Source organism: Neophocaena asiaeorientalis, unplaced genomic scaffold, assembly GCF_003031525.2.
Source record: "Neophocaena asiaeorientalis asiaeorientalis breed wild unplaced genomic scaffold, Neophocaena_asiaeorientalis_V1.1 scaffold342, whole genome shotgun sequence".
NCBI classification, from domain to species: Eukaryota; Metazoa; Chordata; class Mammalia; order Artiodactyla; family Phocoenidae; genus Neophocaena; species Neophocaena asiaeorientalis.
In genome coordinates, this window is record NW_020174037.1 from 2,669,912 (window position 1) to 2,687,629 (window position 17,718).

Below are 17,718 nucleotides of genomic sequence, written 5' to 3' on the forward strand. Positions count from 1 at the left end.
TCCTGTATATCTTAATGGTCCGCTAATGGCAAAGCATAATTACACTTACTTAAGTGCCAAGTTTGTCAAGGTTTTCACTAAAACCTTCAGCCACACACTTTCCTTGAGTGACCTAGCTTTTATTTATCCAAATGCCTTCTTATCATTTGAAAGAAAGCTACCCCCAATAAAAAAAAGCAGGCAAACAAAAAGCCCACTCCCCCACCATGTTTATTTCTTTCATGCTAATTTCTTTCAATTATCTTAGATGGATAGTTAAGACACTTGTGACTTCAAAAAAAGTCGAAAAATTTGTGTATGGCATCGTTAACTGAAATTTTAGCCCTCCACATTCAAAAAGCAGGGCAATGCGGGAGTTTTGCAGTAGTTTGCTTCACGGCTTTGGTAAGTCAATTTGCTTCTAAACCAGAAGATGGTCTTCTAAAGACTATCCTGTATTTGGAATGGAAACTCGGCCATTGTACCTTTCGCCCAAAGCACCCACTTGAGAAGCCCGAAAGCCACCTATCTCCCCCATCGGCCTCTGGATCTCCTCGCTGCCTTTGTCCCTTCTAGACGTGGAGGCTTGGAGAGGAGGTTTAGTTTCCAAGGATTGGAGCGTTTGAAGGGCGGGGCCATCTCCAAGTCCATCTCCCCTTTTTGTCCTCTTCTCCTGGGACGGGAGGGAGGAGCCAGGTCCCCCCGCGGCCGGTTCGGGAGCTATCATGGTCGCTCGAGGTGAGTCTGAAAGGGCGGCAGCCCGTTTAATTGCAGCGCAAGGTTAATTTCTTGAGTTCACCGCAGTCGGTCCGCCAGCCGCTTCCCCGGTCTTTGCCAAGTGGGTTTATGAGGTCTGAGGCGTGTTGGGGCGCGCTCACGTTCTCGCGAAAGGCTCCTCCCCAGGGCTCATTCCCCGACTGCGGGAAGCCCTTTGGTGCCCCAGGAGTCTTGGGTTTCCTCTGACCTCGTCGCTTCCTCCTCCCTCCGCACCGCCAAAACCCAGCAGTTAATAGAAGCTTTCAACCTGAAATACGATTGTTACTTTCCCGGTGCAGAGCTTGACAGAAAAAGTCAGCTTTTTATTAAAGACAAAGAGGTAAATTATCAGCCGGGGCAGTGAAGGGACGGCGGAGACCTGGCGTGCAGGAGGAGCTCGGGGCAGAAGGACTATCCCCAAGTCCTTCCAGGCACCTGGAGTGGGAGTCCTCCCAAGTCTGTTCAAAGCCAGGGTCATTTCAGTCCTGAACAGCCTTACCGTCCTCCTCTCTCCTTTCTTCTTTCTCTTCTTGCTTTGACTACTGTTTCCCTTTCGCCTCTGAGCTTTCTCCTCTTGGTTCTCCTCTCCCTACTTTTTCTCTTCCCTCTCCTCGCTTTGCCTCTCCCTCCCCCTCCTTTCTCCTCCACCGCACGCGTAGAGTGTCATTTATTTATTTATTTATCACCCCCGCCATCAACACCCTTTTAGGGCTCCCAAGCTTTTCAATGTGAGTGGGAGGAGAAAAGGGCAGGAAGTGTTGACTGGAAGGGGGTGAAATCGTGTCTCTGGGTGAGAGATTCTGCCCCGGAATAAACGATTGGGGAAAAGCTTGGAAAAGGATTCCGATCTGTTTATAAAACCCCGCTGTCTGGTGGGAACCAACTCCGCGCGCGTCTCCTCCTCCCCTTCATTGTGTGGGTTTACAGGGATATCTTCCCGGACTGTTGTTGGGTTTGCGGGGGAGGTAGTGAGTATCACAGAGGACAGTCTTGCCCTGGATCCTCCCCACCGCGCCTTCTCCACCGGATGCGCGCTCCCCAATGCAAAGGAATCCAGCAACATCCCCCAATTCAGACGCGGACAAAAGAAACTTTAATTAAGGTCTCTGCCCCGCGCGCTGCGTGTTTCTCTCTCCCGAGGCTGTTGATGTCCAGCTCGAGGATGCGAGAAATAGAAATGGTACAAGCAGCCCATGCCCTTGAACTTACAATTGCTTCTGACTTGCTATATTGATTTTTTTATACTGTAGGCACCACCCCCGCCCCCTCCCCACCATCAGATTAAAGCCTTAGGAGACATTAGACCTAGTGAGAGAGGAGGATAAACCCACTCCTTTGCAAACTAAACAGTTCAGAACGATTTGTGGGAAATTACACTAAATAAAAATTCAAGGTGTGAAAGCTTCATCTTGGCTCTCTTGTCTTCAACACCATGACACCTTATCATTAGGAGCTCTGATTGTTACTTTCCGAGCTTTTGGATGATCAGCCAGAAAGTGCAAGCAACGCGGGGCTGGAGAGTGTAAAGTTATTTAAGTAGGCTTTTTTTTTCCCCCCCGTTTTGGTGCGCCGTCAAAACACTTCACAAGTTAGGAAAAGAAAGTGGTGGTTCCGAGGCTCAGAATGATGGGTTCTTTCCTCCCTCAACCTTCCCTTACCATATCAGAAAAGAAATAAAATGCACAATGAGCCTTTATTTCGGAGGAGAAGACTTCAAAATACGTGTCAGTAATGGACAATTTGAGCTTTTCACTGGAGATACACCGCAAGCTGGAAAGGGATTAAAAAGCCCCACGTGGTTGATCTGGGTTTAGACTTGCAACCTCTAGTTCCCAATGTGTGTTCTTTGCAAAGATTGGCCTCTAGATGGATGCGTGCGAGGGACTCTCTGGGGCCGGGGCTCGGCGCCTCGGGCAGGGCTGATGGTGGGAGCGCTATGAGCGACCGGGCAGGGTCCTCACTGGGGGCTTCCTCTGCCGGCCGGGGCGGCCGGGCGCCTCCGGGACGCGAGCGCGCACGCCTCAGCCCGGCCGCCGCGCTCCTCGCACCGCCTTCTCCGCAGGTCTTTATTCATCTCATCTGCCTCTTCCCCTTCTCCTCCTCCTTTGCCTCCTTCTCCTCCTCTTACCCCCCCCTCCAGCCCTTTCCTCATTTCTTTCTTTCTTTCTTTCTTTTTTTCTTTCTCTCTCCTGCGCGTTGTTGTTGTTATTAGAAAGGCTTCGCGCACCCCCTGGTGCTCCGGCGTTTTGTGTGGCAGGAGAAGATTGTCTGCCTTCTCTCTTTCTGTCTTGCTTTCTCTCTCCCTCTGGTTGCTCATTATTCAGAGAGAGACACAGAGGGAGGGAGAGGGAGAGAGAGAGAGCGCGCGAGGGAAAGGGAGAGGAGAGAGAAGAGGAGAGAGAGAGAGGGAGAGAGTGAGAGGGAGAGGGAGGGAGGGAGAGAGAGGGAGAGGGAGAGAGACAGAAATCTCAGGTCATCTGCAGCTGCAGCGAGTCTGAAGAGCCGAGGAAGGCAGGGAAGATGGCGATCCTCCATTGCTGAGACCCGGCAGAAGCACATGAGACTCCCAAACAACTTCCACAACAATAACCCGAGCAGGAAGAGGAGAAAGAGAAAAAGGATAAGGAGGCGGTGGGGCTGGAGAACCCGAAACACCTCCCGGCGCCGGGACGCTTCTTCAGTAAGTTACTGCAATTAACCAGCACCTCGGGGTGGTCCGAGTGCTGCGGGGAGGAGAGCACGGGGTGGTGGAGGCACAAACGCGCTCATTCATTCGGCCAAGGAGGGTTGGTGGAGCGGGGAGGAGAGGAAGTCCCCTGCATGGACTGGCTGTTGGAAGAGAAGAAGCGAGAGAGAAGAGGAGGGGGGGGGAAGGAGGAGGAGGAGGGAGAGAGAGCTGGAGGGGGAGGAGGAAGAGGAGGAGGAGGAGAAGCGAGGGAGGAAGAGGAGGAGAAGGTGGTGGTGGTGGCGGTGGAGGTGGCTGTGCTTTTCCTGCTGGCTGCTCCTTCTGCCGGGGGGGAGCGGAGCGCTGTGGCTTAATTAATTTCGTGTAGTTCTATGGAGAGAAGAGAAAATAAAAGATGAGTGAGGAGAGAGCTGGAGCCTTAGGACGGATGCTCCTGGTGTGGGCACAGGAGTAAGGGACAGAGAGGGGGGCGGAGGGCGGGAGTCGGGGAGACCTGAGCCGAGAGCCAGAGGGAAAGAGCGAGGGGCAGAGGAGGGAGCGCTCCCGGCCGCCCCGACCTGAGCGGGTTGACCTCTTTCTTTCTCTGTCCCTCTCCTTCCTTTCCCCCTCTCTGTCTGCTTGTCCCCAGCCCGATGGCAAAGCCGTGCGGATTGGCACCCCCCTCTTCCTCAGGTATTTGGCTCGCTCTCTTCTCTCCCCGAAGTTGGGATGCGGGGTCGGGATGTGTCGGGGGGGCCGCGGCGGCGGCTGCCGGTGCTGCCGGTGAGCAGATAGGCGAGGAGCGGGGGGCGCCGGCCGGCTGGGGGGCGCAGGTTCAGGAGCAGCTAGGAGCTGTCTCCAGGCTGGGGGTTCAGAAGCGTCTGGTGGAGGAGGACAACGGTTTCTGGAGAGGAGAAGCCATTACACACGCTTGGCTCTCCTCGGAGGACGGGAGAAAAGACCCCAAGCAGGGGCCTGGGGGTCGCCTGACTCCTGGTGCAGTTCCCAGGGGTCTGTCCTCCTTCCAGGCGCGAGGGGAAGCCGCAGCCGCCCACCAGAGGAGCAGCCCCTCTCTTTCCCTTTCTTTATCTCCCTGTCCTCCATTTGCAAGCTGTCTGCTTTGGTTCCAGTCCAGACTCCAAAACACAAAGCTTCTTCTCACGTTCATTCTCCAGGCTTTTCACCATTCCTGGAGGAACCCTCATTTTCTTTTCATTGTAGCTTCTAACCTACAGAGAGGGAGGGAGGCTGCCTGGAGTTCCTTTTATATTCCTCCCCTACTGAAAAAAAAAAAAGTTTCATTTTTAAGCACGCGTCTGGGATGGGAAAAGACCAACCAGTTGGGGCTTTCTCCCAGGGCTCCCGGGGGGCTGTGTCTGAGTGTCTGTGTTGGCTGTTTGGTTTGCTTTGGTTTTGTTTCTGGAGGTGGCTTGCAGGATTTTTGAGGAAGTAACTAGTTTGGTTGAGAGCTGGGAACTGAGTCAGGTAAGCCCGTGTCATGTTGTAACTCCACCAGAAAATGGAGGAGAGCGGGTTTCCAGGAGACAAAGCTGAGAAGTGTTTATAAAATTATGGATGTCTCCATTTTGAAGCTCTGTTGGTGATGGCTGGAGGAGGAGGCCTGCCAGCCTTCTCCTTCTCCCTTTCCAGGGGGTGAATCTTGTGGTGGCTCCTCTCTATCTGTTCATTATGCAAGGAAACGAGGGGCTTGGAAGGGCTGCTCGCATTTTCCTCCCACCTAAGGAGTGCTTTCACAAGTTATGGAGGCGTTTGTTGCCAATTTAAAGTAAACTTTTGGAATTTTTTTTCTCTCCTTTTGAGTGGACCTGAGGGTTTTGACCTCCTTCGGGAAAGGCAAGGAAAACCTTAAACATTTTTCCACTGAGGTCTTCACACAACTTTAAGCTGCTCCAGGTCTCCTGCAAGTCACCAGGAAATGTGATTTCCTCATTGTGAAGATGGTGGTGGCCCTGAGCTGAGATTTTTGGAGTTCTGGGGCTTGGTTATCATCATGTTTTGATGCATTGCAAGACTTTATTGTCTGGTTGGGGTTGATTTCTGCAAAACAACAGCAACAACAGCAAATCCTGCAAGATCTCAGAGGAACTCTAAGACTGGCTGACACCAGTTTCTTGAAGGTCTACATTTCTTTTCAAGATGCTCCATTTGTGCATTAGGCCTTCTTTTCGTTCCTTTGTTTTCCCTCTTCCCTTCCATTCTGCTGTTTTTCTCTGTGTTCTCAAGTATTGTTAAGTCTTCAGAAATATCAGATGTCTCCTTAACAATGTCACTATGGAAACAAAATTTTAAAGTATTATGTCAGTTGAGAAAACCTTCTGTCCAGGTAGCTTCACCTTTCTAATTGGGAGGAATTTATTAGTCTTAGAGGAAGACATTTTGTGAGGATGATTTGAAGAAAGGACCCAAACCTACCCAGTCCACACACACTGATTGGAGTTCTTCACAGATTAGTTCTAGAGAATGTATGTAATTGATCCAAGTAAAGAACTAAATCCTGAAATGCTTGAGGAATTTATAAAAGCCAACCATGAAGATGTTGCTTTTCCATTAGGTAAGGTAGCCATCTTGAGGATGAGGGAAGATGTTGGAAGAATTTTAGACGGACTCTTGAAGATAGGTGAGGAAGGCTCCACAGTGGAATGAAAACTTGGAGGAGATTCAGAACCAATTAATAATATATTGTAAGGAGGCTGATTGGACCTCGTTTTCAACTAAGGAGAAATATAGCAAGGTACCAGCTTCAACAGAAATAAGGAACACATTGGTGAGCGACTTATACCAGCTTTTTTCTTGCTTTGCTTTCTCATTATGTGTCAGATTTGTGTGTGTGTAAAGTTCTTTATGTCCACAGTATTTTTGGTGCAGATTGAGGTGGTTTTTAGATTCCAGATGTAATTATATTCTGTTGAGTAACTGGGAGCAGTGTCATTCAGTAAATGCTCAGTGCTGTATGTGACAACATCACATTTTTCAAACCAAACTGTTGTGTCATTAATTGAGGGTTATTGTTCTTCTGACGGGTGTGAAAGGAGAGGAGAAATACATGGTTTTTTTAGCTAATAATTGTCCATGGTCAATGAAGTAAAACCCTGTTTTTGCAGACGAAGATGTATGGTTTTCAAGATTTGCATTTGATGTGTATGCTCATTTAAAAATACTTCTCTTCAGAGCTCTGCTTCTTTATTAAAAATCTAGGGCTCTCCAAGAGCACTTAAAAAAATCTTACTTGGAATCATACCTTTCATTATTCATTTATTGACTGTTACTCTTTGATACCATTACTTTTGCTCTTAAGTAGAATGTCAGCAGTGTTATATTTAAAATTACTAACGCATGTATGTATTTGCTACATATTCAAACTCGGAAGTTCAAATGCAATGGGATAAAAAGAGTTATTTGGGGAAGTAATTACCAGATAGTTTTGCATCTAATTAACCATATATGTCTATGTAAACATAAGTACATTATAGTTGATCTTGAAGCAAACCTACATGATGTCTTTGTTGTTGATGTTGATACCAGGAAATCTGGTTAATTACTTCTTTCAGTAGGGAAAAAAGCTGACACACTGGTTGCCAGTCCAGCAACCAGGTTTTTTGACTCATAGTTTTTACTTTGCAACCAGATATTCAGCCTTAGAGCTGAGGTTTTCTGGAGGGAAAAAATTAGGTATCTAGGAGGCATTTTGGAGTTTGAGAATGTGTTCTAACTGGTTACCTAAGAGACACATCCATCTCTGATGCTCTTCACCAACATGAGAAGTACCATTATATTCAAGACATGGTTTCTTGCATTTTTCTAGTTATATGCATTTGAAATGGGACAAGTATTTAGGATAAACCACTATGAGAGAAATAAAAGTGTCCAGTGGAACCTTCTCATTTGATGTCAAAGCTCAGAGATCCTTTTTGTTTTTGAGACGTCAAGTTGATGGCTCGTTAGGCAAGTTTTTACCTAATTTGTTCTAATATATCACAGAGAGAAATCATTCTGGAGAAGTATATGTGAGCTGTGATGCACACTGCCATAAAGAACATTCTTGTGGTCTTCGGATTCCATAATCCTTCTCATGTTAGATTTATGTCCATCTAATTCATTGATCACATTCCTCCAGGATTTGTTTTTTTCCTTACTCTTTGGAGTTGGAGACAACTTTTAGATGAAATAATTATTTTGCATATATATGTGTATATATTTTAAAATTTTCTAATGAGTCTTCTGGAAGACAGTAGGGGAAAAAAGAAATCCAACTGCACTAATGGACTTTAAAGTACTTGTGGTCAGTTTTCCTGAAAGGAAAGAATGGTAAAGTTGCCTTGGGAAAGAGTCCCGTTTTCAGTGTGATGGAGTTTAATAGGGTCTAGTCTATCTTGGATTCTTTCCTGGTATTGAGGTTTCTTGGTTAAGGTAACCTTACTTATCTTCTTTGTGGTATGTGCCTTTATCAGACTTATAGTTCACTGCCTCATGGGACAGAACACTGACAAAGCTGCATTGAATGTTTCAAGTTGATGGCTGGGGAATAGAGAGGCTATTTCACAATGAATGCTACACTCACAAATTAGGAAATATATAAATAATGAACTAAGATTGGAAAGGACCTGACATGGGTGTATGATTGGATATTGGTATATGGAAACGAAGAAATTCAGAAGAAGTGGGGGGAATATTTCCAGTGTCTATTACTAAAATCTAGTGAGCTGAAAAAAAAAAAATCAAGTGTCTGTGAGAGAGAGAGAGAGTGTGTGTGTGTGTGTGTGTGTGTGTGTGTGTGAAAGCAAGCATCTTTTGAAGTTCACATACTTAGGAAGTTGGTGGCTTTGAGGGAAACATTAGCTGGGTGTTGGTGACCTATTAATTGATTATGAGCAAACAGAGAGGAAAGTAGATAATGTTAGAAGAAAATTCCTCTTCTTGTGTGATACGCCAAGACATCTGGCAGATGTTATGTTGGGCCCTAAGGAATGGACAGTTTAATTTTAGCCCTAGCAAGGAAATGGGAAGTTCTAAGCTCTTTTAATAGCACAAGTCTTAGTTTGGGGAAGGTTGCTTAAAAAAATAAGAGAGGAAAAGAAAAGAGGCATTGATTGTATTATGAAAGAACTCCGGGGAACATCGGAATTAAGCTGAGATTTTGGGGGTTATGGACAAATATATTATTTCCCAAGTAGAAATTAACATAAAAATCATTTAAAAATTGACTACTTGGTAACACCCTAAATGATGAATATTAAGTGTCTGATAGTCACCTTTCAGAACTTTTCATTGAGAAGCTAGTTTTTTTGTGCCTTAGAGAGATCATCTCCTTCACATCTGCCCTTCCCCCTGCATTGTACTGAGGAGGAAACTGGCACAGAGACGTGAGGTGACTTGCACAGGTCAGAGAGTTCATTTGTAATAAAGCCAGGCCTAGAACTTAGGTCGGCTGACTCCCAGTCCAGTGCCCTTTCCACTGCCCTACTGCCCATGATTGTAGCGGTTTGTGAAACACCAACTCTCCTCTCCAGGGTGCAAGGCTGTCTGAGAAACCCTGAAATCACACGCTAGTGGGGCAGGAGTATTGATTTTTGTTAGCTGAGTGTAGCATGTTGGGGAGCCTCGGGCGAGCATGGTCATTCATAGAAGTGATACGCGCCAGAGGCCAATTCTGTTCGTGGGACTTTTAGCTCTTGGGTCTGTAGCTGTGATTTTCTTCTAATTGTCCTCCTCTCTGTAGTTCTGTCATCCAGGGCTGGGGAGTCCTTTTCAAATGCCCTTCTTTGGAAGTTTGTCTGGGTCTACTGCAACTTACCAGAGTGCCCACAATTGGACTCCGAGGATCTGTTTTGCAACCTGGTACAGATTTCAATTGGCTTCTTGCAGAGATGCCATTTTGTAATACTGATGAATGGCCAAGAGAGTGAAATCCAGTCTAAAACGATGACTGGTGGCTTCCCAGTGTTCCAGACTCATCCAAAAATGTGCCCTCTATGTATCTTCTTGAGGCCCAGTTCTCTCTTGCAGACCCATGGCTAGCTATTTCCCATGCCCCAGTAGACGTGAAGTCATCCTTAAAATGCCGTTTGAACAGCACGTGCAACATTTAACCATGAGAGAGGGATGGGACAGTACTTGAAGAAGGGTGATGACAGGTTTCCATTTCTGATTCCTCTTAGACAAGTGAGAGTAACTTTGTAAAGAAGAAGAGTGATGTTTGGAAGTTTCCACATTTTCTAAGCTTCTTCCAAACGAAAGCATAAATTCTTAATCCAGGAGGCAGTCTGGAGAAGGTAGGGCTGGATGTGGACTTCTGGCAGAAACACAGTTAACGCTATAAACAGTTGGACCTCGGTGTGGCATTCCTCCAGATGAGTTGACTGTCGAAAATAAAATGTTCCAGAAGAACTGGGAGAACAGGAAAGAAGTTAAAACAGCATGGTTTGCATGCCAGCACTGAGGAAGAAAAAAAAAAAAAAAAGGGGGGGGGATAATAATGGTACCTACCTTATGAGTTAGATAATACCTTAGAGGATTGTTTTGAGGATTGAGTGTTAATACATGTAAAAGGTGGGGGGGGGGCATTGGAGAGAAGATAATCCTAAATGGAACTGTCTCTGGGATTTATAAAACCTAGGAGGAGAAGTTTGCAAGTGAAGGAAAATGGATTTTTATGAATTTAGGTTGCATTGACAGCAGTTTATTAGGAAGCCCTTTTGAATCTTCTGTCCCCTTGAACTTTGTATCTGGAGAACGGCACACACTGAGCAGTTTACATTTTCTGCTCAGAAATGCTATTGTAAAATAAATCTACCTTCTAAGGGATCCTGTCCTTATCAGTTGACGCATACATAGGGTTTGTAGTCTCGGGATTTGTGGCTCCAACACCAAGTTGGATTTTTCAGGGCTTGGAAGGACAAGAGGCAGAGGAGTAGTGTGGGCTGAGAGGTTACCCATAGGGTTCACCTGCAAGTGCATTGTCTTTTAATTTTGGTGAGCACATGACTTGGTGTCTTCAAAGCATTCTTGCCTAATTCGTAGCCGGAGAGGGTTTTTTTCTTGCGTTATTCTTGGAGGGAAGGTTTCTTTTTGTGCCAGGTCATGGGTATTTTGGTATTGATTTCCTCGCTTTCATGTGTTTGCTTGTTTAGTTCACTGCGTGTTGCTTCTGAATATTAAGAAAGCACTTCTGCCGGCTCTGTCCACAGCTTACCCCCAGCTTCATTGAGAGAGCAGAGCCTGCTCCAGAGGGTGAAGGGAAGGTGGGGAGGTACTTATTTGTTCAAAAAATAAATCCTTGAAGACTGCTTAATTCAGAAAGTTACTTGCCAGGCTTTCGAGTAGACTTTTCACAAAGACCATGCAAGGAGAGATGGGGAAAATTCCACAAGCAACCAGTGGGTCCTGATGAAAATGTGTTAGGATCACTTAGTAGGAAATTAAGCATTTGTCCAAGATGAGTAGGCAAGACTTATCTTTGGATTCAGATTGGTTTGAGTACAAAAGGAGCTCGAGGCCCCGGCGAGACAACTGTGTCAGAAGTAATGAAGCCCAGGATTTGTGGAGCGGCTTAGCTGGCTGGGGAAGGCCAGTTCGCTCCTTAAGCCCTCGTCTGGCCAGTTGAACCACAACACGAGCTGAGGCCTTCACATTTTGGAATTCTTCTCTTCCCTGTTGAGATTTAAGAAGGGAAAGTCACTGTCCTTCAGTTTTGCTCATGTCAGCTGAGTGCTTTTCTCTTGAGCTGGTAAAGCCAGAGAGGGTGGGGGAAAGGCAGAATGTTCCTTTAAGGGAACATTCTCCCTTTTAACGGGACAAATGTGCCTATACCACTGTACTTATTAGGCAGAAAATAATTGTGTAGTGGCACAATGTGGGATACTTGAAAGATGTTTGCTACACAAAGGTTCCAATACTTACCTGCAGATTAAGAAATGGGTTTCTAAACCATCTCATCTCTATTGCTAATGAAAAGCGTTGGAAGGCACCTGTGAATCAGCGCTCCAGCTGCTATCATGGTAGGGGAAGTTAGGCCTTGAAAGGATACACGGATTAGCCCATCAGAAAAGCAAACAGTAGCATTTTTCAGCACAAGTAGAAAATAGGGTTGTTAAGCTAACAGAAAAGTAAGCTAAAGCATTGCCGTAATTACGTGGTGGAAATTTGCTGGGATGGAGAGACTGCTTGGATGGGAGAAGGAAAAGAAGAGAGGCAGGAGAATGATTGACAAGTCAGAAGAGAAGAGGTCTGTCCACTGGGAAGAGCCTACAGGAAGAAAGGCATTGCTTTTAAGAAAACAATAAAGCAAGTGAAAAAAGACCTTGTAATTTGGTACGTATTGCATGTGAAATATGAAGACCAGTGTTCAGACCCACATTCTTTGGTCAGTTCTTATTGTAAAACATAGAATTGGGCTCGGGAGACAATTTATGTGACTTTGGGGTTACAAATACGGCGTTGCTGCTAAAGGGCAGATGGAAACTTGCAGGAGCTGATTAAGTAAGTAGAGTTAGGTGGAGATTTTCCTGGAAAAGGAGCAAAGTAGAGAATAGAGCACAGCAGAAAGTAGTTGCATTATTAATGGGCAGAACATGTGATAGTCCTTGCTAAGGTTATCCATAGAGCTTCTCTACCTGCGCCCTGGGTGTTAGAAGAAGTGAGGAGCAAAGATGTGCTTACTTCAGAGGGGAAAGGCATAGACCGGGATGACTACCTGTGTCCAGTTTGGAATTAAGCCATTTGCTGGAGCCATGCATCACAGGCTGGTCTGTCAATCCAATCTTGGCATTTTAAAATCAAAAATAAGGCCACCGTGGTCCAGAACGTTTAGCTATTCTAACCCGTAATTACATCATCCCTCTGTGTGACCAGTTAGTCAGCAATCCCACATCAATTACCCAACCCAGATTGGACCTGATCTGGGGGGTCCTACACGTGGGGTAAAATTTGAACACTGGGTTATGGGCTGAAGATGGCCAAAACATAGATACCAACTAGAGATTATGTAAAGATTTCAATAACAAGTACTTATCACGCAGAAACTTTTCTCTTCAACGGTTTCTAACTTAAATGGTCTTCACTGAAGACTGTTAATTAGTATTTCATAGTGATAACTGGCAAAGGGATCTGGGTGGAAGAGACCATTTTCATTTGAATGTCAAGGTTCAGCTGCAAGAACTTCTCCCCCTCGGGGGAAGGATGGACTGGGACTTTGGGGTTAGTAGATGCAAGCTATTACATTTAGAATGGATAAGCAATGAGGTCCTACTGTATAGCACAGGTAACTATATCCAATTTCCCGGGATAAACCATAATGGAAAAGAATATAGAAAAGAATGTAAATACGGATGTAACTGAGTCACTTCGCTGCACAGCAGAAATTAACACAACGTTGTAAATCAACTGTACTTCAATAAAAAAAAAACTTCTCCCCTCTTCTGCTGTCTACTGAGTATTGTCCCTTCTGATGTTGGGTAAGAAGACCTTCCATAAGGAGATTAAATATGATTGCTTCATCAAAAAATTCTGCCAGCTCCTCTATAGAGTGGGAATATCACATAAACCGTTAACAGAACGCTATTTCCCTTCTTGGAGTGACTCATAGTTAATATTAACACTAGGTAACTTTTGTTTAACATTTAATATGAACCAGGGACTTTTCCTATGGTAGAGAAAGCTGAAGTCGGGGAAGTAATTTACCCAAGTTTCATGGAGCTATGTAATGGGGGAGCCAGGATGCGCACATGGGGGGACCACCTCCTGGCTCTCAGCTTCTGGGAACTGGCCCTGGCTATTACTTAGCTTGCTAATAGCTTATGTTTCGGATGGTTTGTCTCTTCCAGTTGCTTATGCCAGGAGTCTATCCTGGTGTTCTGGAAGGAACTCTGAGCTTAATGGAAAATTAATTGTAATATATTAGTTGATATGAGAGATATAACTTATTGTAATAGCTTGACAAAGTGTGTTTAAGTAAAGAGTGCCCTTTCTTTGTTCTTCTGAGTTACAGAGGGGATGGTAAAAAAGAAAAGCCCAAGAGACCATGTAGGGGGAAATTCAGAGAATAAATTAAGAAAAAAATTGTACTGTATGAAGTTCAGTAGTGTAACGTAGTTATACACGTGGCTGTTTAAAAGGCGCCCCCTCCCTGTTACAAGCAGAAAGATAATGCTGTATGACTTTTTTTTTTTTTAAGTAGAGAAAGTGTCTTAACTTTTTCTCTTCTTAGGGCCCCTTTTGAAAGTCTGAGTGCCCTGTACTGGCTCTGGTTACTGCAAACAGGAGAAGTGTTTTCAAAAGCCACAGAGACATATTTGAAAATTAGGTCCACTGTCTAAGGGTCGCTGTTGGAAAATAGCACAGGTGTGCTTCAAAGCATGGGTGCTGGTATCCTCCACGCCCTTAGTGATCACCATGGGCTCTATTTAGATCATGGAGACATGATGGATGTTTTGGTTTTATTTGCCCCTCCCTGAAACATCACAGTACAGTAAGGAAGCTGTTGTTCAGGTATGACCACAAATGCCCTTAATAGAGTAACAAGCTGTACTAAGGGCCGTGGAGCAGGTCCAGATATCTCTCAGATATCCAGGGCAGTAGCTTTTCTGTAGGACAGGCGGTTGGTGTTAATTGCAGAGTAGACTCTTTAACCTCGAAGCAACTGGTGGTGGTTTTATAAGAATCTTAACTTTGCCATGGATCTGTTCAGGTGATCATCTGTCCCTAGACAGACTCATACCCAAAACCTGGGTAGGAGGATAAGCGTGTGTCCTGTGTCTAAAGCGTCCTAGAGGAGGTCACAGAGTCACCCACTTTTACCCATCATCCGTATCATTATCTACCAAACTTTTAAGAACCATTGTTTTCTTAGATAAAGTCCTTTAATGGGAAAACGGCTCAGAAAAAAATAGCTACATAGTTGAAGAGAGTAATATTGAACTGTACCAAAGCGTGCTGTTCTGCGGGTGGAATTTTTAATTTTATTCATTTATTTATGGCCACACCTTGTGGCATGCGGGATCTTAGTTCCCCAACCAGGGATCAAACCCATGTCCCCTGCAGTGGAAGCACGGAGTCTTTTTTTTTTTTTAATTTAAAACATTTATTTATTTATTTGCCTCTGCCAGGTCTTAGTTGCGGCATCTTTAGTGGTGGCATGCAGGGTCTAGTTCCCTGACCGGGGGTCGAACCCTGGTCCCCTGCATTGGGAGTGCAGAGTCTTTAACCATTGGACCACCAGGAAAGTCCCATGGAATTTCTCATTTTAGAGCCACAGGGACTGTCTTTGGCCTGAGCTATAGTGCCCAGCCATCTAAGATGCTCCCTCAGACCAGCCTGTCTCAGAGACCAGTCCTTTACATGTTTCTTCTTCTTCTTTTTTTTTTTTTTTTTTTTTTTTTTTTTTTTTTTGGGGTGCGCGGGCCCCTCACGTTTGTGGCCTCTCCTGTTGCGGAGCACAGGCCCCAGCCGCGCAGACTCAGTGGCCATGGCTCAGGGCCCCAGCCGATCCGCGGCACGTGGGATCCTCCCGGACCGGGGCACGAACCCGCGACCCCTATATCGGCAGGCGGACTCCCAACCAGTGCGCCACCAGGGAAGCCCCTTCAGTCTTCTTAATTTTTTGAAGAGAAGTCTACCCGGGCTACCCTCGGGAGCACTGCAGAAAGTGAAGGTGAATTGGGTCAATGTCTCTTTGTGGGTGCAGTGACATCCACTTGGGAACAGGACATTGAGAACACACTCAACATGAGAGCCAGGGAGGAGAGGGAGCTTTAGAGCATGTCGGAGGAGGTAAATGTGTAAAGTTTACGTATTTAGGCCTGGTGGAGGAATCCTCTATTATCCTGAGAAGAAAATCACCGCTCCCAAGACAGATTGCATTAAAATGTGAAAAAGCACATTATATAGATCACATAAAATAGCACCCATTTAAGAAAGCAGAATTGTATCCTTACGCTTGCGTGGAAGTTCTCATCATTCTTTCCATCTTCTCCCGTGGCTTTGCCTTTCATTAGTAATTTTGGGAGGCTGAGCAGTGAAGTGGGATTGAAGAACAGATTTCAGATGCCCCTGAAATTTCTCCCCACCCCACCCCTTGGCTGACTCAAGTGAATCCCTCACCCAGTCTTTCTCTGACCAGTGGCTGTAGCTTGTTAATAATGAGTGAACATCACCCATAGGTCCTGAAATGAGCAAGTGTTAAATGTTATGTGATTATTAAGGGAAAAACAAGATAATCTAGTCAGTGGGTTTAATTAGGTTGTGATTGCCCAATTGCTGCTTCATGATAATTATATTCATAACCCCGTTTCTAGACGTCAACTACAATTAACAAAATTGACCCCAGCACAGGTAAGTGTTAACGATCTTCTCTGAAGCAGCTTCTGAACGGTGAATTTCTGATGTTCCCAGTACGTTCCTCCTGGTCCTTTGTCCCTTCTTGCCAACATCCCACCATCTTTTCCCCCATTTTAGTAAAAAAGTTGGTGGCAACATCATCTTGTCTGTGACCACACACATATTATATGGCTCGTATTGATGTCTACAGAAAAATAAATTTTCAAGTTTTTGAGTCAAATATGGCTGAAAAACATTAATAAGTCAGCACATGGGAATCTTGAAGCGTAAAAAAATTGAAAATTGTCTAGATTTTTTTCTCAGCCCGTGATACCTGTTCAGTAGATTTAATGTGATTCATTTGAATAGATCTTTTACTTTATAAGGCATAGTCTTAAAATGAAAAAGAGAGTCATCTGTGTTTAAGATGCCGCCTTATCCGCATGATCATTAAGGTCTGAGGAGTACAGAGCGAGGGCTTTTAACTTTATAGGATTCCCCCTTCTTGTCCAAATTCCTGACATTTGCCGCTAGTGTATTCCAAGAGAAAAAGAACATATCACTGCTGGGGGACATCCTTTACTGTTATCTCTTAAATGAAGTCAGTGATTTCTAGGAAGTATAAACAACCTGTATCAAAAGTGGGTATGTCAGTGTGACACTGTGAATCACTGGGCCAGATTGTCACTTGGCAGCCTTCCCTTTCTGACATGCAGTTATATGGGAAAGTAACGCAATTAAAATCTGCACACCATGGTGGAACTTCATTGCATTGAACTGTTTGAACAGTTAGGAACTCGGCTGCCATGTCTATGGGTATATGGGGGTATGTGTATGTATTTATGTAGAAGTATGTAAATATATTTTACATAGATCGATAGGCAGACAGACAGGATATTCTTGCTGGGGAGAAGGCATTTACATTTCCTGAAGAATCAGGAATGCAAATTTCTCAGAATTTCTGTGTGAGTATGCAGTTCTTTGTGCTTGGGTCTTTAAGGAAATGGTGTGTAGTGGGTGGAGCACTCTTTGGGTGTTGCGCAAGCACCGGATGAAATTTGTCTCTGTTCCTTCCTAGCTGTGTGACCTTGAATAAGTCACTTAACCTCTCTGTTCCCTTGATTTCCAACCCAATAAAATGGGGATAATAATATGAATCTGTAGAACTGACATAAGGGCTAAAAAGTATTATGTGTAGGGCTTCCCTGGTGGCGCAGTGGTTGAGAGTCTGACTGCCGATGCAGGGGACACAGATTCGTACCCCGGTCCGGGAAGATCCCACATGCTGCGGAGCGGCTGGGCCCGTGAACCATGGCCGCTGAGCCTGCGCGTCCGGAGCCTGTGCTCCGCAATGGGAGAGGCCATAACAGTGAGAGGCCCGCGTACCGCAAAAAAAAAAAAAAAAGTATTATGTGTATAGGGGTCTGGTTCATAATGGGCACTGGGAAAATGATAGTGTCTTTCTTCCTCAGGGATAGAGAAACTGAGGTAGAGGTCTGCTCTGAGGGCTTTACCAGGTGTGAATTGTCTTGTCCTTCGTCTTAGACTCTGTGTTTAGATTAATTTTGTGCCGTGTCTGTCTTACGTGATGAGTAGTCCTCGTTGCTGTTGTCCGTTCACAGGTAGACTTTTCCAGATTGTGAGCCTCTGGTCTGGCTGGCTATGGACTCCGCAGCACTCTACATCTGCATGTGCGTTCAGTAGGGATTTGTAAAGCACTCAAGGATGATGCCATGTCCTCTTGGGGAAGTGCACTTACTACCCCACCTTGCAGAAATATTCCCTGCAGTGGTGTGGGAACAGTTTTTAATCAGTGTGAACTTCTTCAAGCATTTTGGAAGAATGATGTCATTATTGTTCCTCTTGTTTGGCGTCATTCTGGCAAAAATGCTTTGTCTAAGAACACTGTATTTGTTCAGTGGAAATACTGGCCTGGGCTATTCCACATAAATGTTGGTTGCCTCTTTATGACTTCACTGCGATAGGTA

General features: G+C 45.2%; 2 protein-coding genes across 2 annotated transcripts in view; one reads left to right on the forward strand and one right to left on the reverse strand.

Moving 5' to 3' along the window:
- Positions 1 to 427: 427 nt before the first annotated feature.
- LOC112405329 (uncharacterized) lies at positions 428 to 2,887 on the reverse strand. The gene is given in 4 exon segments (XM_024753683.1): positions 428 to 757; positions 759 to 889; positions 892 to 938; positions 2,796 to 2,887. Coding segments are annotated over 4 exon segments (600 nt in total).
- Positions 657 to 17,718, forward strand: part of ZNF462 (zinc finger protein 462) — a 141,821-nt gene continuing 124,759 nt past the window's right edge. The window contains exon 1 of the mRNA XM_024753684.1: positions 657 to 717. The gene's annotated coding sequence lies outside the window, so the exon portion shown is untranslated. The remainder of the gene's footprint in view (positions 718 to 17,718) is intronic.